Source organism: Labeo rohita, chromosome 14, assembly GCF_022985175.1.
Source record: "Labeo rohita strain BAU-BD-2019 chromosome 14, IGBB_LRoh.1.0, whole genome shotgun sequence".
Classification (NCBI taxonomy): domain Eukaryota; kingdom Metazoa; phylum Chordata; class Actinopteri; order Cypriniformes; family Cyprinidae; genus Labeo; species Labeo rohita.
In genome coordinates, this window is record NC_066882.1 from 3,559,860 (window position 1) to 3,587,440 (window position 27,581).

At 34.7% G+C, this 27,581-nt stretch overlaps 1 protein-coding gene across 5 annotated transcripts; it reads left to right on the forward strand.

Annotated features, from left to right (window-relative positions):
* Positions 1–27,581, forward strand: arhgef37 (Rho guanine nucleotide exchange factor (GEF) 37). 5 transcript variants are annotated; one of them, XM_051127901.1, is made up of 13 exons: positions 1–421; positions 4,645–4,943; positions 6,830–6,959; positions 8,068–8,215; positions 8,338–8,537; positions 8,636–8,766; positions 8,919–9,023; positions 9,319–9,432; positions 13,010–13,327; positions 16,816–16,944; positions 19,367–19,562; positions 21,597–21,769; positions 23,230–27,581. In XM_051127901.1, exons 2-13 carry the CDS (start codon positions 4,656–4,658, stop codon positions 23,437–23,439), a joined length of 2,142 nt encoding a protein of 713 aa, XP_050983858.1. In that variant the 5' UTR covers positions 1–421; positions 4,645–4,655; the 3' UTR covers positions 23,440–27,581. The 5 variants fall into 5 exon arrangements, with proteins under 5 accessions (XP_050983858.1, XP_050983856.1, XP_050983857.1 ...); XM_051127899.1 differs by having other exon boundaries at positions 1–409; XM_051127900.1 differs by lacking the exon at positions 1–421 and adding an exon at positions 3,398–3,523.

Here is a 27,581-nt window from a genome sequence, read left to right on the forward strand (position 1 = left end):
TGAAGCACGGAGCCACGCACTTTTACCTTGGCAACGTTTTGTCCTCTGCGTTATTCCCTTACTGCGTGCGCTTAATCGATATCGCTAATAACCTGTATAGGAAATCAGCGCAACGCCTCTCAGATGCCACTCTGCCGCATTCATCTGGGTTAATATGCGAATGAGAAAAACAATTATGTCATACTTCTCATGACTAAGCTGAAGTCGCGCGGTATGATCGGAATGCATGACGCGGCCTGTACTTGAACGCGAGGACCGTAAGAACAGGTGATACTGAAGGTTTTAAAAGCAACATCCGTCAGCGCCGCTTTCCAGTTTAGTTGTTTGACTTAACAGAGCGTTGAAATGTTCGCGGTTGCGGTGTTTCACCGTTCTGCGTCCAGGGAATCTCCGCAGTAAACACGTACAGGTAAGAACGCAGGTGAGATGCAAACGCGTAGTCGATACATTTAGCTATAAAATCGAGATTTCACGCTGAGTGTCAGCCATTCAGTCAAAATGAAAGTCCTGTCATTATTTACTCACTGTCATTTTCTGTCAAACCCGTTTGACTTTCTTTTTGACGTGGAATATAAATGGAGATGTTAGAATGATAGTCTCAGTCATCATTTACTGTAATTGTCTGTGAAAAGGTGTATTAAAATCGAAAGTCTGTCTGTCAGTAGCTTCCTGCCTAATGTATCTTCACTTGTGTTCCTCGAAAGAAAGTTATTTTTCATATTTAGTTAATTCAACGAATTAAAATGTTTGATTTCCATGTGAGAACTCACTGTAGAAATCCATGGTTAATATGGTTTAGTAGGCTACTTAACTCACATACATAGTGTCAAGGGTTGCGTGTACTTTTCTTGGTGTTGCCTTGCTAAATAAACTGAGAAAACACACATGGAGTCTCCAGATTCCACAAGCGTTTGCAGTCTGGGAGGATTTGTGCAGCTGACAGGAAACCTGAATGAAAATTCACCCTATCTGTTAACCTCAAATGAATTTTTATTGAAGCTACAGTTAAAGGACAGTTGTATAACTACAAATAATTCCCTTACTTCCTGGTTTGCTGATACAATATCTGATCTAAACATTCATATTATATAAGAAATTTACCCAGATTTTCTTACTCTGAAATATTACAAGAATCATTAATAGAATACTTCAAGAACAGAGCTGTTAGGAGAATTCTAAATGAGAATCATTAATTTCTTTAGGATCTTCTCCTATCAGGATGTTTGACATAATGGTGATTTAATAATGTTTTTTGACACACAAGACACTAACAGTGTTGTGACCATACTTTTAGTATTTGGTTTACACCTGTTTTGCCATACTTAAATGTTTTGATTAGTGTCTAGAAAGTGTCTAACCATGAATATTTCTTTTCATTTTAAGTGCTAACATTTCTTGGTTTAAATTTCTATGTAATCCTGTTTATTTCAAGGTTTAAATGAGAAAAAAAATCCTACATTTTCAGTGTGGTCTCAAACAGCATTTGGTAATCCATTACTGATTCCAAATTACATGACAAAAATTGTAGTTAGTAACGTGATCCATTACTTTACACATTTTAGGTTATATACTCAGGCTACTTTTTGGTTACTTTTAGATTACTTGTGACCTGACTCGTTGTTCACATTGATTGAAATTGATAATATTGTAGCATATTGATATAAAAATACACAGCGAATGAAAATATCTTCCATTCACTGCTATTAACAACATTAAGTTTATTAATCATTACGTAGGTTTCTTAAATTTGGGTTTACAAAGGAACTGCATTGGGTTTGTAAGTTTAATGAAAAGCTAATTATTAATTAATCATAAAAATGTCAAATTAAAATAAATCATTCAGTGATAACAAAAATCAAAATAAAACACTTACTAAAAAAGATGAAATATTTTATTTGTTTCCCTGCATGTCATGTGACTATTAACCAATGTCAGAGAACCGTCAAGATGCAAATGTTATTAATTTATATTAATTAATACTATAATAGTATACAGATAATATTAATATAACGCTGAATCAAGCTACAGTATTTTGTCCAAGTACATATGACAATTTATGCTTGCATATTTTAAACGTTAAATGCATGTTGTGCATCACCATCACACTTTTAAAGTGCATTAATTTATTAATTATTATTAATTAATTTATTACCTTAAAATCTCATGGGGTACTTTAAGTAAATATATTAGGTGAAAGAGGTTTAGCTGACAAAAGAAGTTTAGCAATGCCCGTTTTACATGTAAATAAGAAATAACTTGAATTTGTGTTTTAATGTGTTTGAAAGACAAACGTTTTCCAAAGGCCAAAATAAATGCATAAAATAAACTTTTTTTCAAACTGTTTTTTTTTTTTAAGTTTGCATTGAACTACTAAAATTACTGAAAATGAAATATAAAATAAATTAGTGCTGAATTAAATAAAACACTAAAAAAATGACAAAAACACAATAACTAAAACTTAAAATGAAAATGAATATTTTAAAAACTGAAAATGTAAAAAAGCAAGTTCACAATATTAATTAATACTATATTTGTATACAAATAATATTAATATAATACTGAATCTAGCTAGAGTATTTTGTCCAAGTACTTATGACAATTCATGTTTGCATATTTTAAAGGTTAAATGCATGTTGTGCATCACCATCACACTTTTAAAGTGCATTAATTTTGTTAATTATTAATTAATTTATTACCTTAAAATCTCATGGGGTACTTCAAGTAAATATATTAGGTGATAGAGGTTCGGCTGACAAAAGAAGTTTAGCAATCCCCACATTACATGTAAATAAGAAGAAACTTGAATTGTGTGTTTTAATGTGTTTGAAAGACAAAAGTTTTCCAAAGGCAAAGACTTGTGTGAATATTATGTAATCATGTAATCAATAAAAAAAGTAATCTGATTACAAGTACTTGATTTTTGGAATCAGATTACGTAATCTGTATGTAGCTCTAAACCAAAATTAAAAGTTTATGGTCTCACTTTGTTTCAGTTTTAACCTATGATCTCAATGTTACAAGCACTTCATGTCCATTTACACCTGAAGTTGTTAGGATGTATCTGAAATGGTTGATTTTAAAGGTTTATTCCTTTAACAACTCTGACCATTAAATTGACGAGTGATTTCCTTTCCACATGTGGCTTTTGTTTACTGCTTTTGAATGTGTGTTGTGAACAAACTCTTGAACTCCTGCCATCCAATCAGCTTCGTCCTGCGCAGGCGTCACTTCCTTCCTAGTGGCTACTGCAGTCAGTCTGTGCATTCATCAAAGTGTGTGTATCCGCAGTGGTCCTATCCAGATCCCCACTGCTAAAATCCCACCTCCCCCCAGCTCAGTCCTCCCAGCTGACCCACCCATCCCCCCCTTCCCTCACACACCCGTGCCACATGAGGCCCTGCAGTGTGACTCAGTGGACAAACTTACACCAGTCTGAGAGTCTGGGCCAGGCTTTTTCCAAGCCGCACACCTCATTTTGCCAGCGCAAGAGACACCCAGGGTTAGTCTTTCCCATTCTGTAAAGGTAATAATGCATTCGGTTGTTTTCTTGGGATAGTTCTTGCTGTAAACCTGTCATTTCTTTACTCCTTCTTAAGTAGGGGTTTGTCATACTGCAGTGCAGCACTGTTAGAGCTCTCAGTGTGCGAGCGTACACTCTGCGCTGCATGCTGAGTTTGTGGTTTTCGCTTTGAGCGTGCTGGCCTTGAGCACTTGCTACAAGTATGTTGTTTCCTTAATAATGAGTACGGATGTGGTGAAGTTTGTGCTTAAGTGTGTTTGTTTATTTGTAGATGCGCTTGCAGTTTTATGTGCATGTGGGTGTAGCTGGAATTGTAACAAAGGTGTTGATGATGCAGGAACCTATCATTATCAATGCCTGCACAAATATCATAAAGCTTGCTTAGTCAGACTTTGACCTCAAGTTGTATTGAGTTTCTTTCCCTGTGGGTCTTTTTAATGATTTTATTCTGATGATGAGCTAAATTGCAATCAAAAGCTGACTTTGGTAGCATCTTTTTGAAAGTGTAAAAGTGTTTGGACACATGGTGCTTCCCCCATCTCTGTAGGTGACAATACAGAGTACTCGCCTCTTTGTGGGAGGTCTATATAATGTGTGACGGCAGAGTCTGGTTTACATGTGTACTAGACGTGATTGATGAGCGGTTTTAACTTCTTTGTGTTGAATGAACTTAAAAGGTGAGTTCATGCAATTTAAGATCAGCATTGTTAAGGGCAGTTTATACTAACAGCTATTTGAAGATACAAAGCAACCGGAAGCCATTGATTTTAAATGAGAATTGGTCTGAGGTTAGATACATTTAAAAAAAAAAGTACTAATATGACTGAAACTAAAATATGCAAAAAATTAGAGCTGAATAAAATATAAAACACAAAAAATGACAAAAGCACAGATAAGAATAACTAAATTTTAATTTAAACAAATATTTAAAAACTGAAAATATAAAAAAGCAATATTATTGAGCATATTATTACACTAAATCAATCGACAGTATCTTGTCCAAGTGTATGCATAATTGCATATTTTAAATTGCATGTCATGTTATGCATCACCATCACACTTTTAAAATGCACTTCACTGGAAATTAAGAAAAAACTGTTTAACTTCCTCTATTTTCCTTTTAGACATCCCTGCTATGGCGAATTCCCTGAAAGCAAATGTAAGACTGGCAGAGGAGGAGATCGAAGAGGAGAAAGAGGGAACTAAAGAAGTGGATGACACCTTGGATGAGGCTGCAGAGGAGGAGGAAGAGGATGAAGAGGAGAAGAAGGCACGGGCCGCAGCAGAGGAGACGGCAGCCAGAGAGAGAGCCGCTCAGAGGCAGCTCATGGCTATAGAGGAGTTGGTGCAGACTGAGAGGAACTACCTGAAACATTTGCAGCTCTGTACGGTCACCATCCACAGCAACCTGCAGAAACTAGAGGTAGGCAAGTTCCCAAGCAGCCATTTTGACGCATCACATCCATTTAATTGCAGTAAAAGTCTTATCTGCTAAGGTGACACGTGTTAATCATAAGACCAAAAGCCTTCTGTGTTTTATACATATTGCTTCCATCACCACTGAAATACCATTAAAGTGCTCTGACTGAGAAATCAACATTCCCTTGATGTTTTTACATATAAGAGCTCATTGTCCTATAAAAAAAAGTTTCAGAACTCTTTATTAGTCTAAAAACAGCTTATATTGAAGCCAATCTGCCAAAACGAGGTTGTGTAATGTACCACTTTATGACAAAACACCACCTCGGCAGAAGATGATCAATGTCTATTTCTACATCACTGACCGTTTAGCCCTGCCCACCGATTCATGCATGCAGTGTAAATAAAGAGAGAGACAAAAGCAGGCAGGTTACGCAGAAACCAAATGATAAAGATGGCTCTGAAGACAAGAAGACACTGTGCATTACCAAGTTTTAGAAAAACACAGTTTTCGCATCACCTTACTTATGACCTCAACGTTAGGAAAATAGCCTGTTACTTCTAAATTAGAATGTTTTTGTTGTAAAAATCTTGACAACATTATAAGTGGACCTCAGAGAACAGTACAAAATAATATTAAAATGCAGTTCATGACCCATTTAAATTAATATAAACATTGGCAATCTATTTAGATAATAAAATAGTTTCTGGAAAGTTGTATTTAACATGGCCTCTAAACTGAAAAATGCAATGATGTGATGTGTTATTTATTAATTTTTAAATAAATGTAAATTGTTAGATTTTCTTTTCCTTCTTACATTAGTTACAAAAACCAAGTAAACATGTATATTTTAAACAACATACAAAAAAGTCATATTTAAAGAAAATAACTTAAATAATGACTAATGATAACAACGTAAGAATACTCAAAAATAGTTTTAATATTTAGGACCTGAGCACTGGTGGTGTGAGGACCCTATTGGAATTGCTCAGATTCTTCTTCTTCCAGTAAACAGAATCATATTTTTGAGGGCCTAAACATGCTCGAAAACTCATGAAACTTTACACACGTGCCAAAAGTCGTGAAAATTTACATCTGATATGGGTTTTCAGAAGTGGTTGTGGCAAAACGGCTCAATAGTGCCACCTATGAAATTTCAGTGAAGTGTCTCTTGCGCGGTGTTTCACGTACACGTACGAAATTTGTTAGACACATGCAACACACCAATACCTACAAATTAATCCCTCGGTACGACGTCCGAAACCCAACAGGAAGTCATTGAAGTCATATTTTGAACTTTCTCTGCAAGTTTTGTGCCGTTTTTGCCTTTTTCAGGCATTCTATTTAAAAAAACTACTCTTAGAGATTTAAACAGATCGACACCAAATTTGGTCAGTGTAATTTAAAGCCCTTTGTGATGTTAAATTGGCGACCTGACAAACTTCGATGTTTTGCCGTGAAAAAGGCAGTTGTTATAATTCAGGCATACAATGTCCGATCTGCACCAAAATTCACGTGTTTGATAAGAGTCCTGTCCTGAACACATGACCATGACCATATTCAGTTATAGCCATAGTGCCACCTGCTGTGAGCCCACTACAAGGGGGGCTATGAGCCCGCTACGAGGGCCCTTTCAATGCTGCTTGTAGCTTTAATTTTATTTGAATCCGTCTGAGAGGAATGGGAAATAAAGCAAAAATCCTTTTTTAAATCATTGTTATATTATTATTACAGAGTGTATACATCATAAATGGGACTAAATGATTTTGCTTTCCTTATATTTGAAATAAATGGGACTAAATGATTTTGCGTTCCTCATATTTGAAATGTATAACCACTGTAGGTAAGCAAGCTTTGATTAATATCAAATTTTATTGGGTCTCTTGCAGCCTCCTCCCCCAAACCTTGAGAACATGTTCCAGCACATAGATGAAGTGATGGATGTTTCCAGCAGACTCCTGAGCCTCCTCGATCAGGCACAGATACATCACAGCGACCCAAAATACCTGGAAACTCTCTGTGAGTACAGCCGGACCGACTGGAATTTCTGGTTCACTTTCAGTTTGCCATCACACACAATGCGTGTCATGCCCACCCACAGATTAAAATATTTTTAATCTTGAGCTCATGATTAAAGAATCCAGAAGTTGAGTTTCAAGATGTGAAGGATGATGTATGATTGATAGAATGTTGAAACATCTTTACGTCCTTTTTGGAGCTTGACAGTCAGTATGAATCAGCATACACTTAAAATACTGTTCAAAACTTTGGAAAGAAGTCTCTTATGTTCACCAAGGCTGCATTTATTTGATTAAAAAATACAGAAAAAACAATAATATTTTGAAATATTATTACAATTTAAAATAACTATTTTCTATTTGAATACATTTTAAAATGTAATTTATTATTGTGATCAAAGCTGCATTTTAAGCATTATTACTCCAGTCTTCAGTATCACATGATCTTTCAGAAATCATTCTAATATGTGACCCTGGACCACAAAACCAGTCATAAGTAGCACAGGTATATTTGTAGCAATAGCCATTGTATGGGTCAAAATGATCGATTTTTCTTTTATGCCAAAAATTTTTAGGATATTAAGTAAAGATCATGTTCCATGAAGATATTTTGTATATTTCCTACTCTAAATATATTCAAACTAAATTTTTGATTAGTAATATGCATTGCTAAGAACTTAATTTGGACAACTTTAAAGGCGATTTTCTCAATATTTAGATTTTTTTGCACCCTCAGATTCCAGAGTTTCAAATAGTTGTATCTCGGCCAAATATTCTCCTAACAAACCATACATCAATGGAAAATTTATTTATTCAACTTTTTTAGATGATTGACACTTATGATTGGTTTTGTGGTCCATGGTCACATATGCTGATTTGCTGCTCAAGAAACATTTCTGATTATTTTAAATGTTGAAGACAGTTGTGCTGCTCAGTTTTGTGGATTTTATGTGAAAAATCCTGTTTTTATGTTAAACAGGAAAATAGTGTGTCAATAATGCAAGAGAACAATAGCAAATAGTCATTTTTCAGTTCAGAACAGCAGTGTATGTTGTATAGAAATGATCTAAATCTTGTTGTATATTATAAATTCTCTCATTCTTTCTCAGGTGACTCTTTTCTGAGTCTGTCTCAAGACATAGAGATGGCATATAAGGAATATCTTGCCAACTACAACAACATAACTGCTTTAGAGAACAGCTATAAACAGAAAGAGGCCCTGTGGGTGGAAATGATCCGAATCATCAAGTCATCTGCGTAAGTTCATAAACAACAACCTACTGAGGTTGTATATGAATTGAAGGCTGTTGAGAGACAAATACACCAGTGTATTATCCAACATTCCTGTCATTTTTGACCCCTGATCCTTGTGTCTTCAGTCCTGATGTGAATGCATCCGCTCTGAGCTTCTTTCTGGTGATGCCGGTTCAGAGAATCGCCCGTTACCCGCTGCTGCTCCAGACCATCCAGAAACACACAGACCCTGGGCACCCTGCCTACCCCATACTGGAGCACGCCGCACACACGTCGATCCAGATCAACTGCAGGATCAATGAATACAAGCGCTTCCGTGAAGTCGGTGAGGACATGCCAATCCATTGATAACATCAGCACAGGAACATTAATAAAGTTGAGGTTCTGATTTCCGTCATTATTCTCACTCTCTGATTCGCACAGCTGATAAGTACAAGAAAACAGAGAACTTGACAATCAAGGACAAGATCAATCGCTTGAGTGGCCATAGCATTGCTAAGAAGACGGCCCGGTTCAGCCAGTACATAAAGCATGAGACAGGAATGGTGCCAAAGGTAACTGCCTTGAACAATGCTTAGTGTTAACAAAGAAATGTTGAAATTTGGAATGTTGAAAGAACCACATTGTTTCTTTAAAGCCTGTTGCCACCTGAGATGTTTCTATGACTGTTTCTTCATTTATGCTTTGTAATTCAATCCCTTTGTAGTTAAAGGATGAAGAATTCGATGCCCTTACCGGCTTCTTCTTTGTCCTGGAGAGGGGTGTCTCAGAGCTTCATGACAATCTGCAGGCCTATCTCCACCATCTGCAGGTTTGGATTTAGCATTCTTACTCTTAATGAGTATAGTTAAAAGCTTAAAACAAGCTGATCCTCTCATTTGTTTTGGTTTACCCTCATTGTGAAGCCAGTACGCCCATGGATCAACCTCTTCAACATTTTCCATTGTTATTCCAGCTGCTGCTGAATGAATGGAAAATCTGTAGGAGGGTTGATCCCAGGGCAGATGGATGGGGTTGCTGAAGATTGTGAGGCTCAGATGATGGTTATGCACCTGAAGTGTTAGTAAAGATTTATTTAACCATCTGAGCTCTGTTTCTGTGTGCAGAGGTTTCTCAGATGCAGACCGGAGGAAGCAGATCTTGATCTGGAGGGAGAGAAAACCGCCTTGTTCTCTAAAGAAATCACAGTGGCACTCAGACAGTGGATCTTCCCCTCATATGTAAGACCTTAAGGAGATTGCAGTTTCCACCCTTTAGAGAAATTCACTATTGTTAGTGATAAAAATGCATTTCTTTTAGCCACTTAAAAGTGCAGTAATCGTTTCTGCAAAACACTGTTGAAAGTGGATTGGACTGAGCACCAAAACACAGTTTTGTAGCCAATCAGCAGTAAGGGGTGTGTCCACTTGCGATGGGGGAGGTGCATGTGTTACATATCATGTTTGTAATTGAGGGGGCGGAGCCGACAATGACAACACGCTGACAGACAAGACAGAGCAGGTTACTTTTTGTATAAAACAGTCTCGGCTTTTAAATTTTGTCGTTCCTTAAGAAATTTAAACAGTAAATACCGTTTTGTGGCTCTTTAACATGTCGTGACAGATCGCTGTAGCGCCTCAGTTCAAGTAGCATGTGAACCAATCATCTTTTCCGCTGTACTAGTTGTTGCATGAAATAAACATGACTAGAGATTGAACGATATATCAATTTACCGATATTTTTCCCGATATTTAAGCATTTTACCATAATCTTTATCGGTTTTGTAATATCGGATTCACCAATAAACGCCCCCATCTTGTGGGTGTTTTGAGAATTACCGGCAGGATTGTCATTTTAGCGCGACTGAGGGGAGACGAGACAACGCCATGCATAGGTAAAGCACTTGCTTAGCTGTAATTAATAAACTTTATTTAACATAACAGCCATTAATGCACATATTAGATGTGTTACATAAATGCCTGATATGTAGCTAGTTTATTCAGGTTTGGATCTAAGAAATAGAAGAACTCACAGAGTCACGTAAAATAATCCATCCTAATAAACACGTAAATTTGTCTAAATAAAATAATAAACAGCCATGAATGAGCACATGTTGGAAATAAAAGCGCTTAATTTAATTCTCTCTGTTTAATCTCATGAAGTCGGTTTCATTTTGCTGTTCACTCATCGGGTTGATGCTCAGGAAATGTTCCAGCACGGCCACCGCATGTAACTTTTAACAAGATTCAATTGTTTAAAACACCCTAAATTATATCATTTACTATATAACCATTATTTCGCTAATACACATTTAAAAATATACAACTCTACGGAAATGAATTATTTGTTATCTCCGTTAGCGATCGCAGTTTGAGTATAGTTCTGTGTAAACAGTGCTTTGTCAGAATCTAGAACGACAAAATATTAGTGATTCTAATATAATATACCAGAAATGCAATAAAATACAATGTTTTGTTTGTTATATTCCAGTATTTTAGAGAATATTATTCAGTGAATTAACATTATCCAGTGAGCTGTTCTTCACTCACTTTGTAAACATAAAACGGTAGTTTAAAGTGAAGTTGATCAGACTCATGTCCTTTATTTATTTTCTACATTTGAAAAGGTTAGACATTCTACATTTGTTTTGCTTAGTGTTGCAGCTGATGCATTTTATAAATAAAAAATATATGTATAAATAAAAAGTTTTTATTGTTGTAATATGAAGATTAAGGAGGAAAAATCAAAGTGAAGTATGGACTTACTTCACTCAGTCATTTATTTGCTTTATAACAGTAAATAAATATCGGTTCTGCATATCGGTTATCAGGCACATAAACATGCAAATAATCGGTATCAGTATCGGTTATAAAAAAAAAATCAATATCGGTCGATCACTAAACATGACGTCTTGTTTTAACATGGAAAGATGTCAGTGAACACCATTTTTCCAAATTCAAGTCCCCCAACATTAATCTACTCTCTTGTCTTGTTTGTTCGTCAAACAAAATGCCAGTTCTGGCGCTGTGATTGTCAGATCGCCTGTCAGTCAAACTCCCTGCGAAAGGTGAATTCATTTCTAATGTAATTTTGTAGGCCAGCCTGGAAATTAGGATGACCCTGGTTCCCTTGACAAAAAGACAATAGGATTTTCCCATTGGTTCTTGGATAATTGCAGAAAATAAGCTCTGTGACCAACAAACATTTGTTGGTTATTCTATAAACCAACTATGCTACCATTAAATGATTTTAATGTGACCATCGCTAAGTTTCCAACCACTATTTCAGTCTTTAATATCTGCAAGTTGGAAAGCTTTATTTATAATAGTTTGCAAGAGTGTGATTTCAAACACAATGAGGCTAGACAAGTTTAGCTGGTTGATGTGATGACATTTATTGTCTCCAACAACCTCTTTTGTCCCATTACTATGGTGGCCGAGAGAGCTCAATGCACTGCAACCTCAGAAAATGCATGCAAAGAGAAAAAGCACCAGCAAATTAAGAAAATATCTTTGTCAGTTTGACAGCACATGTGCTACAAATCCTCACAACACAACCAAATACAAAAACATGCTACAAATCCTCACAACACAAACAAACAAAGAAATGCGCTGCAAAAACTCATAACACAAGTTTTTGTTTTTTTTGTTTTTGGCGTATTGTTTACCATTTGTATAACCACAGTTGCACAAATACGATGGTTAAAATACGGTTAGTGTAGTAAATCCATGGTTAATTTATGCATGGTTTCCATGATTTAACTATAGTAACTATTTTTTGTTTTTATTTTTATTTTTTATACATATGAGAATGTATTTATTAATTAATTAATTAATTTTAATACCATAGGCTATGGTTAAATTTTGTAAGGGAAATTGTAAAAATAAGTTAGCCAGCTTATATAACCTTTCACAGTTACAGCAATTGTGTATTTCGTCGGCTTATTTAGGCTAATAATATGCAAAAAAAATCTTACCTTTCAGAGCAAACATTGATCAGTATGTCTTAGTCATGTTCGTCACTTTAATAGTTAATTTTGTTGTGGTCTGTCATGCTTCTGCCTTTCTGTTTTTGTGTGTGTTGTGAGTATATGCAGTGCGCGTTTCTGCAGCACGTTGCTTTATTTGGATGTGTTGTGAGCATTTGGAGCATGTTGTCAAATTGATGAAGATGTTTTCTTAATACGCAGGTGTTATTTCTAATTGTATGTTTTTATCATTTGCAGTGCGTTGAGCTCTCTCAGCCATTGTACATTATGCCACTTGTTGGCAGCCATCTTTTTAAGACGAAAAGAACTCAAAATCACGAGTTGGATAAAATGGATTTATTTTATGTTGTAAAATAAGGCGTGAAATGATTTTGGGCTTGTATCTAACCAAAAACATTCAAAATCCCATTGATTTCAGGACGATGGAACTCTCCAGGCTTTAGTACTCATTCATGCAGCGTTTGTAACACTCTGTACCTCGATTCCTCACTGCCTTATTTTTGTGCATGTCAAATTAAATACAGCATATCTGAATAAAGTCTGGAACGGCAACATTTGTCACAGCTTTTGTCATGAGACAGTATTTCCTCACTGTACACAAAGTTAGTGTTTCTCCATTCATCAGTGTCTAATCCTGCTGGAACCAAAACTACTGCAAAACGCCATGTATCATGTAAGGGTACAAATTTTGCCAAGATCTTTTAACTATTTACCAGCCATTGAAATTATGGTTGAAATGGTTGTACACAGCAGTGATATATTTGATTTTTTTTTTTCAGTCTTTTATTACATCTCTGGTATCTGAAATTGTTTTGTACATCTACTTACAGGAAGAGCGTTTGAAGACTTTAGTCTTTAAGCCATTGAGCTCACTGCGGGAACTGATGGCAGGACCACGTAACCTCATCCGCAAACGTCAGGACAAGCTTCTGGACTATGAGACAATCGAGGAGAAGAGCAGCCTGAGCTTTGAGGAACAAGCCATAGCGAACACCTACAAGACCATCAACACTCTCCTGCTGAACGAGCTACCGCAGTTCAACGGCAAAGCCCTGCAGCTCCTGTGGGCCACGCTAGAAGCCTATAGCTGCCTGCAGAGAGACCTGGCGGCTGATATGGAGCAGCTGGCCACCAGCTTCACCCATCAGGTACTTATTACAGAATAAGCTAAAATACTGAGGTTGAATGCAGAGGACAAAATCCAGAAAGCTTTAGAGATAACCAAGCGGATATATAATATCTACAGTACCTAATTCTAGAGAGAATCAAAATGTACACTGTGCGGCCAAAAATATACACCATCTGGATTTAAATAAGCAAATAATAACTTTTTATTTCTCAAACAACCATGTCAGAAGTAGAGATGCTCATTTTAACCGGTTAACCCTTACCCCAAAGAATTTTGACCGATTAATACAGTCAGTTAAATGGTTTTAAAAGTCCTTTAATTAATTTTAAAAGGGGTCATCAGATGCAAAGTTCACTTTTACATGTTGTCTGAACATTAATGTGTGTTGGCAGTGTGTGTACAAATCTACACTATAATGAAAAAAATCCATTCGATGCTGGAGCAAGGATGTAAGTTAGACAAGAATATCTCTGATTGAGCGATTGAGGTGTTGTGTTGCTGGATGTAATAATGAACATAGTGGTCGTCATTTACTCCCGACATCTGAGCCGCTGAAGATGCAGTAGATTACATTTGTTTGTAAAGGGAATGTGCCTCCCGATCGACATAAATGCGTCTATGTTTGCGTAAATCATTCGTGATCCAGCTTCACCTACAGCAGAAGTGAGTGTAAGGTTTTTTTTTATGAATTTCTGCAATCACTTTTCCTAATAACATGCTAGTTAGCAAGTTTCGCAGCTAAACACGCTAAATGCGGCTAAAGTAAACAGGCTCGTCACTCCACAGAGAGAAGAGAGGGGCGGGGCAAGCAGAGCTCATTTGCATTTAAAGGAGCAATCCATCAGAATGGGATGATTTTTGCAGAGCTCATTTTGACAAGGTAAAAAGAGTGTTGTTTTACATTACCATTGAGAATTTTTAACCAAAGTATATTATAAACTTTTCATTAAGACCCTAAAGCATTAACTTGTGGAAAATGGGCATCCAATGCCCCCCTTAAGTAATTTATCAAAATATTTTAAAACATTTGCTGGATGGTTAAAATAAAATAAAATAGCATTTTTGCGAGAGAAAAAAAAAACGCATAGGCCTATAACGTTAACAAACACTATAAACATAGGGTAGGCTATTTTAATTCCCCTTGCTCCACAAAAAATCCTTTCAATTTGACACTATTCAGAAAAGAACAAGAATGAGAAAATAAGAAGCTAAGCTATATAACTGACAAGCCAAAACGAATTCATTTAGGCTAAAGTGAAACTGAAACTAACGTCTCTCATACAACACAGATCCAAATGTTTCCATATTCGAGATGTATTTGAATGCCAAAATATTATTAATTATGTAAACCTGTTTTTTACTTCACTCGCATTCCAATATCCACATAAAACAAATTGTTTGGCATAATATCACCGCAGTACATTGATAACGATTAAGCAGTGTGATTTTTCTTTTTCCTCCATATGCTGACTGTATATTATTATGATAATGGAAAGGCTGCATTGTCAAATTAGCAATTCTTAACTGTGTTCACATGTGCAGCACCAGTGCAATCACTTGATTTTTTTTTTTTTTTTTTTTTTTTTTTTTCCTTCCCCTTCTAACAGTGGAATTACAGATAGTCATACAGATAATCAAAACCGTAAATGGTTTGCTTTTATTTGTGTACATTCACAATAAAAACAAATCTTTGTGCTTTTGTAAAATAAAGAAAAATAGCATGCCGCTTTCAGTCGTCTTCCTGCTGCGCAAAAATGAACCAAAACTCTGCATACTAGCTACTTGTTGCACAGTTTTTTCTTTCGTTGTGATAATTAAGTAAAAATAGTTATTATATATGCCTATTCATTTATTATATATAGCCTAGCATTATTATTTTTTTCTCCATTCGCAGAAAAGTACTGCAGGTGCGTGATGTGACAATGTTAATTCTCATGTCTTGTTGTTTGCTGCTTTTTGCGCATGTAAAATGAATCCCTGGAAAACAAATTTTGGTATTTTTCACAGACACTTATCCTGTGCTAATTTTAAATAATCTTGCCAGTTAACGGTTAATAATCAGTTAATAAGCATCGGCTGTCGATTAGGAAAAATAACCAAAATGAGCATTAGTTAACTAGTCAGTAGACCCTAGTCAGTAGACATACCAATGTACATATTCCAGGATGACATTGTCAAGATTTATTGGATCCGAACTGTGAAATATTGGCCACCACAGAGTCCTAACTTGACTCCATTGAAAGTCTTTGGGACGTGCTGGAGTCGACTTTACACTGCCTGCCAAAAAAAGTTGCACACTGTAATATTTCATTGGAGTGCCTTTAGCCTCGATAACATTGTGCATTTCCTGTGGCATTGTTTCCACAATGTCCTGCAACTTCACAAGAGTTATTTTCATCAAGAGTTGCATTAGGTTTTGTTTCCTCATGCTCAACTAATGAAACACTGTTTCACTGTTTTGACCTGATGAATCTTGACAATGACAACCTAAAATATGGACATCATAACGTCTTCCAACAGGGTTGTTTAAGTAATGTAAGCTAGACACTGCATCAATTAAGGTTAATAAAACTGTTAATTGTTGCAAAAACATAACAATCACAAACATATTAATCACTGCAATAATGATCAAATCCTAGACTTTCTTGTGTTTGCTTAAATCAGAATGGCGAGAGAATGACTTTTTTTGGTCAGACAATGTATAAATGATTATTTCACTTTTAACTTTTTTCAAACTGCATTTGGGATGAAACATGATAACGTAAAAAAGCAAATAAAAAAAATGTATCTGTTATAAAAATGTAGTTATCTGTTTTATATATAAAATTTCATTTGTTAAATATCTCATTACGTCAAAGTTTCTGTCAAGGAAATGTAGGTTTATGAGTTCAATGAAAAACTAATAATTCATTAAATCATAAAAAAATGTAACATTAAAATGAATTATTTTGAAATCAATCAAAAAAAAAAAAAATATTTAAAAATGTAATATTTTATTTGTTTACCTGCATGTCATGTGTCCGTAACTAATGTCAGAGAGCCAAAGAACGTGATACTTAATTAAAATATTTATTTTAAAATTTCAGGGGTACTTCATGTAAATATATTAGGTAAAAGAGGATCAGATGAGAAAAAAATTGCAATTTGGAAGAAATAATATTACACTTTTATAGAATAAAATAATAATATAATAGAATAAAATCTTAACATTTTAGGCAAGTGTGTGTCATTATTATTTTCTTTTTTCTTTCAAAACATTATTTATCATTCTTCTTTTTTGGACATGTTCTTATTTTTCGTGAAATTCACTTTGACAGTCATTTAGCTCATCCTCGTGATTTTTAGTTACACTTGAATACCCATCAATTTTAGAAACTGTTGGACGTTCTGTGCAGTAATCCACCATTGAACGACAACACCGCAAGCGTGTGGTTGGAAAAGTGTTATTAAATTTAGCTGTTTGCAGGCTGGCAGTGTTTATGAATCGCTCTCTCTGTCTCCCGGCAGCTCCCACACAGTTATTTAGAGGATGGTGAGTTCTGGAAGTGGGCAGAGACTTCGGTGCTGGAGGGTTCAAGGAGGATGGAGAGCCTGTGTCAGAGCGTTCAGGATGAGCTTAATGCTCCCATTGTACAGGTCAGTTCCAACACAGAGACGCACTATTGTTTGCTGCCGGGTGGAGATGTCTTCCTGCGGGACAGTTTGTTTTTCTTTACTGCAGTTTAACGGTGCCTGTGGACAGTGCTGGAATAAAACCACAGCAGTTCATTCGTCTTGATATAGTTTAGCTCTCATGTGTTTTGCATTAGTCTGTCCATTAATTATAAACATACCTTAGTAAAATATGTTATGTCCTGGGGTTACTGTATTATGGGTGGCCATAAACAGCTGCCATTCATTTAGTCAAATTCGAATGCAAATTACAGTGAAAATATACTACTGGTCTACTCAGTCTTTATTATTAATATTCTCCTCATTTTAGAGTAATAGCAAAGTAACTCTTAAATATTATAAATGGAACCATAGGAAATATACTACTGTCCAAATGTTAGAGGTCTGTAAGATTTTATACTGATTTTGAAAGTAGCCTCTTCTGTTCACCAAGGCTGCATTTGCTTGATCAAAAATACAGTAAAAAATTAGTAATATTGTGAAATATTATTGCAATTTAAAACAAGTGTTTTCTATTTGAATATATTTTAAAATGTAATTTGTTCCTGTGATGCAAAGATGAATTTTCTGCATCATTACTCCAGTCTTCACTGTCACATGATCCTTGAGAAATCATTCTAATATGCTGATTTGATGCTCAAAACAAAAACGTTTGAATAGTAGTGTACTGTATTGTATTGTATTATGCATCAGAAACTGATGGTTTGTGAAAATTAGTATTTTATTTGATTTTATTTGATTTTGCAACTGGAAAATGTGAAAATATTGGCCTATTCTAAGATTTAGGGAAAGAATTATATATGCTAACACTTTACAATAAGGTTCATTAGTTAACATTAGTTAACTAATTTAGTTATCATAAACTATGAATGACCCATAATTCTACATCATTTATTGATCTTAGTTAATGTCAACATTTACCAATGCTTTTATTTCATTTTACAACTGGAAAAGCTGGAAACATTGGCCTAGTCTAAGATTTTAGGAAAAAGTAATATATGGTAACACTTTACAATAAGGTTCATTAGTTAACATTAGTTACCAACTTTAGTTATCATAAACTAAGCATGACCATTACCTCTACAGTATTTAATAATATTTTTTATTTTATTTTATTTTACAACTGGAAAAAGTGAAAATATTGGCCTAGTCTAAGATTTGGGGAAAAGTAATATATGGTAACACTTTACAATAAGGTTCATTAGTTAACTAATGAACTACTAATTAACTACTTTAGTTATCTTAAACTAAAAATGACCAGTACTTCTCCAAAATATATTAATCTTAGTTAATGTCAACATTTACTAATGCATTTTAATTTAATTTAATTTTTTATTTTATTTTATTTTATTTTATTTTATTTTATTTTATTTTATTTTATTTTATTTTATTTTATTTTTTTCTGGAAAAAGTGAAAATAGTGGCCTAGTCTAAGATCTGTGGAAAAAGTAATATATGGTAACACTTTACAATACGGTTAAGTAGTTAATACGGTTAATTTGGTTTCATTAGTTAACATTAGTTAACTAATACTTCAGTTATCATAAACTAAGAATGACCAGTATTTCTACAGCATTTATTAATCTTAATGTCAACATTTACTAAAGCATTATTAAAATCAAAAGTCGTGCTTGTTAATATGAGTGAATGCACTATGAATTAACATTAACTAACAATGAACGACTTTATTTTCATCAACTAACATTAATGAAGATAAATAAATACTATAATAAATGTATTGCTCATTGTTCATTCATGTTGGTTAATAAAGTAACCAACAATAACTAATGGAACCTTTTGATAAAGTGTTTCCATGTATCAGTTACTGAATAAATTAAATGGGTCCAGATTAATTATCAGAGAATAGAAGATTTATGAAAACAACCGTAGAGTAGCTCCTCTTTTTTTTTTGACAGCAGAAGCAGAGACGGCACCAACGTCAAGTTTAATATTTCATAGCAATATTAATATTGTGTGTTGGTGTCAAGTTATGTCATGTCATGGCATTAGGCCATCACTACAGCTAATGACAAACAGACGTCTTTACCCAGAGTCTCAGTGACAGATTCTAATCAATATCATATCTGGCATCATAAAGACATCAGTCCTGATGAGTTGAGAGAGCAGGCAGGAGGATCAAACAGAGAGGTGCTTCAGAAGTGCTGCGTGTCTGCTGTCAGGGATCAAAATGTAGATCACGGATATAAATCCTTAGAGTATCTTGCTCTCATGTTCACTTCCTGTCTCAGTTCAAAGTGGTCCAGCACTGTAATTACTGCAGTTCTATTCATTTCATGTGCATTTGCATTCAAAATGTTATTTATGCTGCTGTAATTTCATGTTAAATATGAGTAGGGTTTTCTGCTTCGTGTCTGTGTTGTCTCAGGCGCTCAATCCCACGTGTGAGCGGCGTCTCAAGGCTCTGACCGTCAAGCACGGCTCGGAGAAAATCTACCAGCTGACAGGCCCGGTGGTGGGCACCCGTGACCTCGACCTGACCCTCAACAAGGGAGAGCTGGTAGCTGTCGTCAGCGAGATGGACACGCGAGGAGACCGTCGCCGCTGGCTGGTTGATGCAGGAGGTAAAACTTGGAGAAATAAGTCATAATCTAGTTATGTTATTGTGTGAACAAGATTGCTTCAATAAATTGTCTCATATAATGCATACAGATGGATGTAAATTCCTGTTTGCACTAGGAATACACTGTAAAATATTTAAATGCAATTCAAACAAAAGGTGTTATCTTATTATATTGGTCTTTAAAATCATAAAGGAGTTATTATCACTTTGTATTGCAAAATACAAACCATCTGATGGTAGTTTACGCTCATGCTTATGTAGGGCCCTATGAAATCCATTTTATTTTTTCCCAAATTCCATTTAATTTTTTTCCAAATTCCGTTTTTTCTGATTTTAATTTTTCTGGATTCCATTTTTTTTCCATTTTAATTTTTCTCAACAACTTTTTAATGGTTAAATTAAATTGTATTAATTAAAGAGCATGTCTAATTATTTAAAATCATGAAACTTATGTAATTTCACATCAATTTAATAAAGGTTTAACAAAAATGACATGTTTAGGGCCCTATGAAATGTTTTATTTTTTCTCACCATATGTTTTATTGTTATCAAATTCTGTGTTTTGGCATGTCTATTTATTTAAATGCATACTTAATTTATTCACATTTATTCTTAAAATAGCCTTATTAACATTTGTTTTACCCTCAGAAATTGTGTGTTGTGTATTTAAAATGTTCTGGTTATCAAATGAAGGCATAAAACATTCATTTCATTTATCTTTTAATTATTGAAAATTAATTTTTTTTTTTTTTTTTGGAAACAAAGAGGAATTTACTATTAAAATTAAAACATGGAAGAAATGTTGTATGATTATACCCTAAAAAATAATGTTGTTTCATTTTAGTAGTAGCAGTAATAGTACTAATATATAGATTTATTCCTGTGATCAAAGCTTCAGTGTCACATGATCCTTCAGAAGTCATTCTAATATACTGATTTATTATCAGTGTTGGAAACAGTTGTGCTGCTTTTTTTTTTTTTTTTTTTTTTTTTTTTTTTTATTCTTTGAATAAAAAATTTATTTGATTTTAAAAAAGTGATAGCAAAGACTTTTTATTTTTTACCTTTTTGTTTATCAAAGAATCCTGAAAAATGTATCACAATTTTCAAAAAAATGTTTGGTAGCACCACTGTTCAAACTGAGAATTTTAATAATAAATCTGCATATTAGAATGATTTCTGAAGGATCATGTGACTCTTAAGACTGGAGTAATGCTTGAAGAAAATTCAGCCTTGCATCACAGGAATAAATAATATTTTATCGCTAGAATATGTATTTAAATAATATATTTAAAATAATATTTTATTTCATTTTATTTTATTTTATTTTATTTTTTTTATTATTTAATATTTATTTATTTTTTTGTATTTCATTTTGACCAATGTTGGCCTATTCTACGATATGACAATTAAAATTATATATAATTATTTGAAAATCTGGAATCTGAGGGTGCAATTTTTATTTTTTTTTTATTTTTTTTTTTTTTTGAGAAAATCGCCTTTAAAGTTGTCCAAATGAAGTTTGTAGCAATGCATATGACTAATCAAAAATTAAGTTTTGATATATTTATAGTAGGAAATTTACAAAATATCTTCATGGAACATGATCTTTACTTAATTTTTGGCATAAAAGAAAAATAAATAATGTTGACCCATTCAATATATTTTTTTGCTATTGCTACAAATATACCCGTGCTACTTAAGTGTGGTTTTGCTGGTTTTGTCACATATATTTGTCATTTGTTTCTCTCTGTTAATTATTGATAAAATAAAGTCTTCAATCTTCAATCAAACCTTCAAAAACATATTGTTTTAAATTTTCAGGCAAGGCTTATATATATAAAAATTCTACTACTTTTAATTGACCACAATTTCTTGTATGTTACAAGTACATTCATCGCTGTTGAAAGCCTTATATTAATGCTATGAGTGACATCTGCTGGTCAAATACAGATAAAGCACATCAAACCTGCAGAACAGAAACACATGCACATTTGAGTGTCTTGATACGACTTCCAATTTTTATTTTCTTCAGGCCCGAGGGGATATGTGCCTGCCTCAAAATTGACACGCTACCACCAGATGACCGTTGAGCCGCCAAAGTCTCCTCATTTGAACGTCACGCCCTCCGGTCCAGGGCCCCGAAGACACTCCTACACCCCTGGAGCCCTCCCTCTCCCAACCACCATGACCACGCCCTGTTTTCAGGTGACTGACACACACAGGCATAGACATGCGTTTGACTGACAGGTCATAAGGCCGCCGAGTTACTCATTCTGATTCGTGTGTCAAACAAAATGAGACCTTTGGAGATTGATGGCAGCTCTACAGTGTCTCATAATCATCAGTCACACACACTTCAGCATTTGTAAATTCAGTATTGGAGAACAGAAATGAACTGCCGCTCCTTGTCAGCAGAAGTGACATAGTCTATCACGACCACCTACGCAAACACACGGCACCCACACGCACGCACCGATTCATTCATCTGCATGATCTGCCTGTCAAATGGCTCCCTATCGTTGTGGCTTCATGTTTAAGAAAGCAGAAATGTCGGCGAGAGCTTTTGACTGTGAGAGTGGGAGATATAAGTCTGTTGTGACTATAAAAATAGGACTAATTTTTCTAAACAATCTTCATGGGTTGTTTATCATTGTGACAGTGCAAATGATAAACAGGCCAGCTAACGTTACGGCTGCCAGATGAATTATATTTATCCAGTGTTTGTTGCCTCAAGTGGAAACTGTATAACTTTGCCTTTGCAAAGCATTGTTTTTCAAAAACAGTATTGAAGAAAATGTGACTGTGCTTGCACATGCAAAACTCACCACCATGATGTGAGTGATTAAAAGGTGTTATGCTTACTTATGCATACATAGTGGTTGCATACTGGCTCATAAAATCTCGGTAAATATGATTTAGGTCCCTCCCTAGGAGATTTTTTTTTCCCAGTCATTTTTTTTGTTGTAATTTTTTGCATTTTTTTTATGTTTATTTCTGTTTTTATGTGTGTATATCTATCTATCTCTCTCTCTCTCTCTCTCTCTCTATATATATATATATATATATATATATATATATATACATACATACATACATACATACATATATACATATATATATATATATATATATATATATATATATATATATATATAAAAACATAAATTATAATTTTAAAATTATATATTTTTTAAATATTATTTATTACTTAATAAAAAAAAAAGGCCACTATTGAACATGCTACATAAGGCATTACTAAAAGAAACCACAAGATGGAGCACTTCATCTAAACTATCGCTTCAGATTTTCTTCAGAGCTCTTTTTCTGTCTCAAACACCCATTGACAACTTTAATTTCCCCATGAGCTATAATAAAGCCCACTCTTAACACTTGAAAATGTCTCAAGCACATTGTGTAACACTGAATTCCACTTAACCTTCAAATCTAAAAAGATGTTGTCTAGAGCACATTCATCCTCTAGACAAATTTCAACGTCTCACTTGTTCAGTTTCACTGATTGTGTGGGCTTTAGCAAAGACTAACTGTGTTTTTCCATTATATGCGATGTCAATCTTTTCGTGTGTCTTATATAATTTACAGAATCTATCAGAAGGCAGCTTTTCTTATTACCAGCCACTCTAAAACTCTCCGTTCTGCATCTGCAGGTGTACGCAGGCTACGACTTCACGGCAAGGAGCGCTCACGAGCTTTCTCTGAGGGCCGGTGAGCCGGTGCGGGTGGTGGAGCCTCACGATAAGCGTGGAAACAAGGAATGGAGCCTGGTGGAGGCGCGTGGCCAGAGAGGCTACGTCCCCTCCAACTACCTCACCGTCCTCCCCTCTGTGATCGCCTCACCCACCTTCCCTTATCGCTAGAATATCCATGAGAGCACATCATCTGCTGCAGATACGACTCTGCTAGCCAGTATCCAAACACACACAGACCATGAGAAACATTTTTCCCTGAAGGGCTCTTCATGTGTGAGGGGGCGGATGGCTGCTGTTTGATGCATCATTTGACTGGTGTATGTACTGGAGTGGTGCTTGGGCCCTGCTGTGGAGTGCTCGTCCATATACTTGATCTCCGCTTTGCCCGGGGCTGTTACTGGTGGAGATGGTTTTATCCAATGAAGGAAGAGCTGCGGTGCAGACGGGCATGCTGTTGTAGCACATGGCTGCTGGTGGAGTGTGCTGTTTCCTACAATTACCACTCGGATTCACACCTCAGCTGTCCAATGGAATGACATGTTTGGTGGGCCTGTACTACGTTGCTATTGAAGGATTGGAGAATATTTGTCTTTTTACTGCTGAGAATGGATCTCATTTTATGAGTCAGACCTCTATTGCACTGGTTTCCAGCCACTTGACATGACTAACAGACTTGAAGATCTTACAAAACATTCTTACAAAATTCTAGCTTGTGCAACATTTTAATAATGCTTGATGGAGTTTTTAGTTATTTATATTTGTACTGTGGATCTAAAAAGTTTTTGGACACTTAGGGCACATTTAAAATGCATGAATGTTGTTATTATAGGGATAGTTCACCCAAAAATGAAAACTCAGCCATGATTTACTCACCCTCAAGCCATCCTAGGTGTATATGACTTTATTCTTCCCGATGTGTATGTACACTAAGAGTTATATAAAAAAAATTTCCTGGCTCTTTCCAAGCTTTATAATGGTGGTGAATGGGTGTTGAGATTTTGAAGTCCAAAAAAGTGCATCCATCCATCATAGAAAGTGCTCCATGCGGCTCCGGGGATAGAAAAAAGGCCTTTCTGAAGTGAATCAATGCATTTGTGTAAGAAAAATACCTATATTTTAAAACTTATAAACCGTATTTTAAACCACAATTTCTAGTTTCTACTAACTGAGCGCAGAGGAAAGAGCAAAACAAAACATAAGTCATTAGAAATACAAAATGAGGATTTGTAAAGCAAAATGTGGGAGGATTTTGATATAAGCCAAGATGAGACTGGTTTTCCTTTGCTGTCAACAAAACTTGGTTCTTGCGAGACTAGAATATTCTACGCCTACACATCCGCTCAAAAGTTTGGGATCAGTAAGATGGTTTTTAAAAATGTTTCTTATGCTCATCAAGGCTGCATTTATTTGATCAAAAATACAGAAAACTGCAATATTGCAAAATGTTATTACAATATAAAACAATGATTTTATTTTAATATACTTTAAAATATAATTTATTCCTGTGAATTTTCATCAGCTGTTACTCTCAGCCACATGATCCTTCAGAAGTCATTCTAATATGCCGGTTTATTATCTATGTTGAAAACAGTTGTTTTTTGGAACCTGTGATACTTTTTTTCAGAATTCTTTGATCAATAGAAGGTTAAAAAGAACAGCATTTACTTAAAATAGAAAGGTTTGTAGTGTAACAATGTACACTACTGTTCAAAATTTTGGGGTCAGTACATTTTTATTCTTTATTTTTTTTTTTTTTTTTTTTGGAAGAAATTATTACTTTTATTCATCAATAAAAAGTGATGGCATAGATTTACATTGTTAGAAAAGATTTATATTTTGAGTAGATGTTGTTCTTTTTAACTTGTTATTCATCAAAGGATCCAGAAAAAAGAATCACAGGTTCCAAAAATAAAAAACTGGCAGCACAACTGTTGATAATTCTAATAATAAATCAGCATATTAGAATAATTTCTAAAGGATCACTTAAGACTGGAGTAACAGCTGATGAAAATTCAGCTTTGCATCACAGGAATAAATTATATTTTAAAGTATATTAAAATAAAAAACATTATTTTATACTGTAATAACAGTTTGCAATACTACAATTTTTTTCTGTATTTTTGATCAAATAAATACAGCCTTGATGAGCATGAGCACCTTTTTTAAGAAAAACATTACAAGTCTTACTGATCCCAAACTTTTGAGCGGCAGTGTGTGTCCTACGTCATCCAATGGAACATGCATACGAGAGTTAGCAGAAACTAGAGATTATGGTTTATAAAGTTTTAAATACAGATATTTTTCTTATACAAACGCATTGATTTGCTATAGAAGGTCTTTATTAACCCCCCGGAGCTGTTTGGAACACTTTTTATGATGGGTAGATACATTTTATTGGACTTCAAAATCTCAAAAGCCATTCACTGCCATTATAAATCTTGGAAGAGCCAGGACATTTCAAACTGATTTAGAATACCATAAAAGTGGCCCATAAGTTTGTATATGCACATATGTGACCCTGGACCACAAAACCAGTCTTAAGTAGCATGGGTATATTTGTAGCAATAGACAAGAATACATTGTAGGTCAAAATAATAATTTTTTTTTTCCATGAAGCTATTTTGTAAATTTCCTACCGTAAATATATAAAAAATATTATTTATGATTAGTAGTATGCATTGCTAAGAACTTTACTTGGACAACTTTAAAAGTGATTTTCTCAATATTTAGAATTTTTTTTTTTTTTTGCATCCTCAGATTCCAGATTTTCGAATAGTTGTATCTTGGCCAAATATTGTCCTATCCTAACAGACCATACATCAATTGAAAGCTTATTTATTTAGCTTTCAAAAAATTTCAAACTTATGACTGGTTTTGTGGTCCAGGGTCAGATATAACTCTGATTGTATTCATCTGAAAGAAGAAAGTCATATACAACCAGGATGGCTTGAGAGTGAGTGAGTCATGGGGTAGTTTTCAGTTTTGGGTGCACTGTCCCTTTAATGCATGGATAACAAAATATCAATCCAATTTTTTCAAGCAGAACTTTTCACAGTAAGAATTTTGTTATAGTTTGTTATAGTATAAATGATAAGCAATAGACTATACTGCTCGAAATTAAGGCAAAAAGAATGGTTGACTGACATAATGTCAATATCAGTCAATATTTGGCTTTTTTATTTTTGATTTAAATTATGGAAGACTTTTATTTTGACAGTGATTAAAACGCCAAAACTTGAGTGCAAAAATCTCTTATTTTTGCACTCGTTCCGCCATCGTTGAAAACGCATAAGCAACAAACTTTTAATTCTTATTTTCAAGCTATGCTGCTTATATCCAATTAGTTGCTATTCTATATTCACAGTGTACTTTATATGAATTTAGCATTAGCTGGCCATAATAAAATATGATTCCCAGTGTGCACAAACATACAAGATTACTAAATGCACTTGGTTACAGTCTTTACTTCCTTTTTTTAACAAATTTTTAATTTGTGAAAAATACTGTAATTCAATTACACAATCAGGAAGGTATAAGGTATAAATGTTATTTTTTAATTCAATTCTGTCAGAATATTTTTTTTTTCAAATAAATACACATTTAGTTGCTCTTAAAGATAGTAGACAAAATCTAGTCGAGCACTAAAAAAAAATACTGAGGCTTTCTGGTTGTCAAACGTTAGTAGTTCAGAGTTAATGTGATGAAATACACCTATGGTTATGATTTGTTTGCAGATGCTTTTTGGATTGATATTTACTTATTTATGCAATGGCATTCATACATTTTTAATAGTGTCTTAAGTGTCCAGGTACTCTTTGGAGCCGCTGTGGTGGATGTTGAAGACACTGTAATAGTGAATCGTTAAGCTATTCTTACTGCTTGCGTGCAGATTCAGTTTTGTCTGCTGCATTGTGCTTGTATTGTGACCTCATAACCTCTGCGATGAAGAACTCAACCCATATGGAAGGATTCAGGAGTGCAGATGATTTGCTGCAGTGTGCATCATAGACATCTGGCTGCAGTTGCACCTGCTGTCCACTAGAGGCGCCAGAGCATCTTGTGTAAAGACTGTCATTGCTACCTTACTCAGTGTTGGGCTAATCCTCCAAACAGAGTCATATATTATTCATCTGATCCTCACAATCGCCTTAACAGGGATCCAGCGAGAGGCAGTTCATCTCACGGCTGCTGCCGTCCTCCTGGTGGTACCACGCACTGAATAAGGCATCGTCTGTACATGTCACTTTGAAGAGATATTTATTTTATTTATTCCAGATGTCATTAAATCGATTCCGTTTTGAATTAACCCA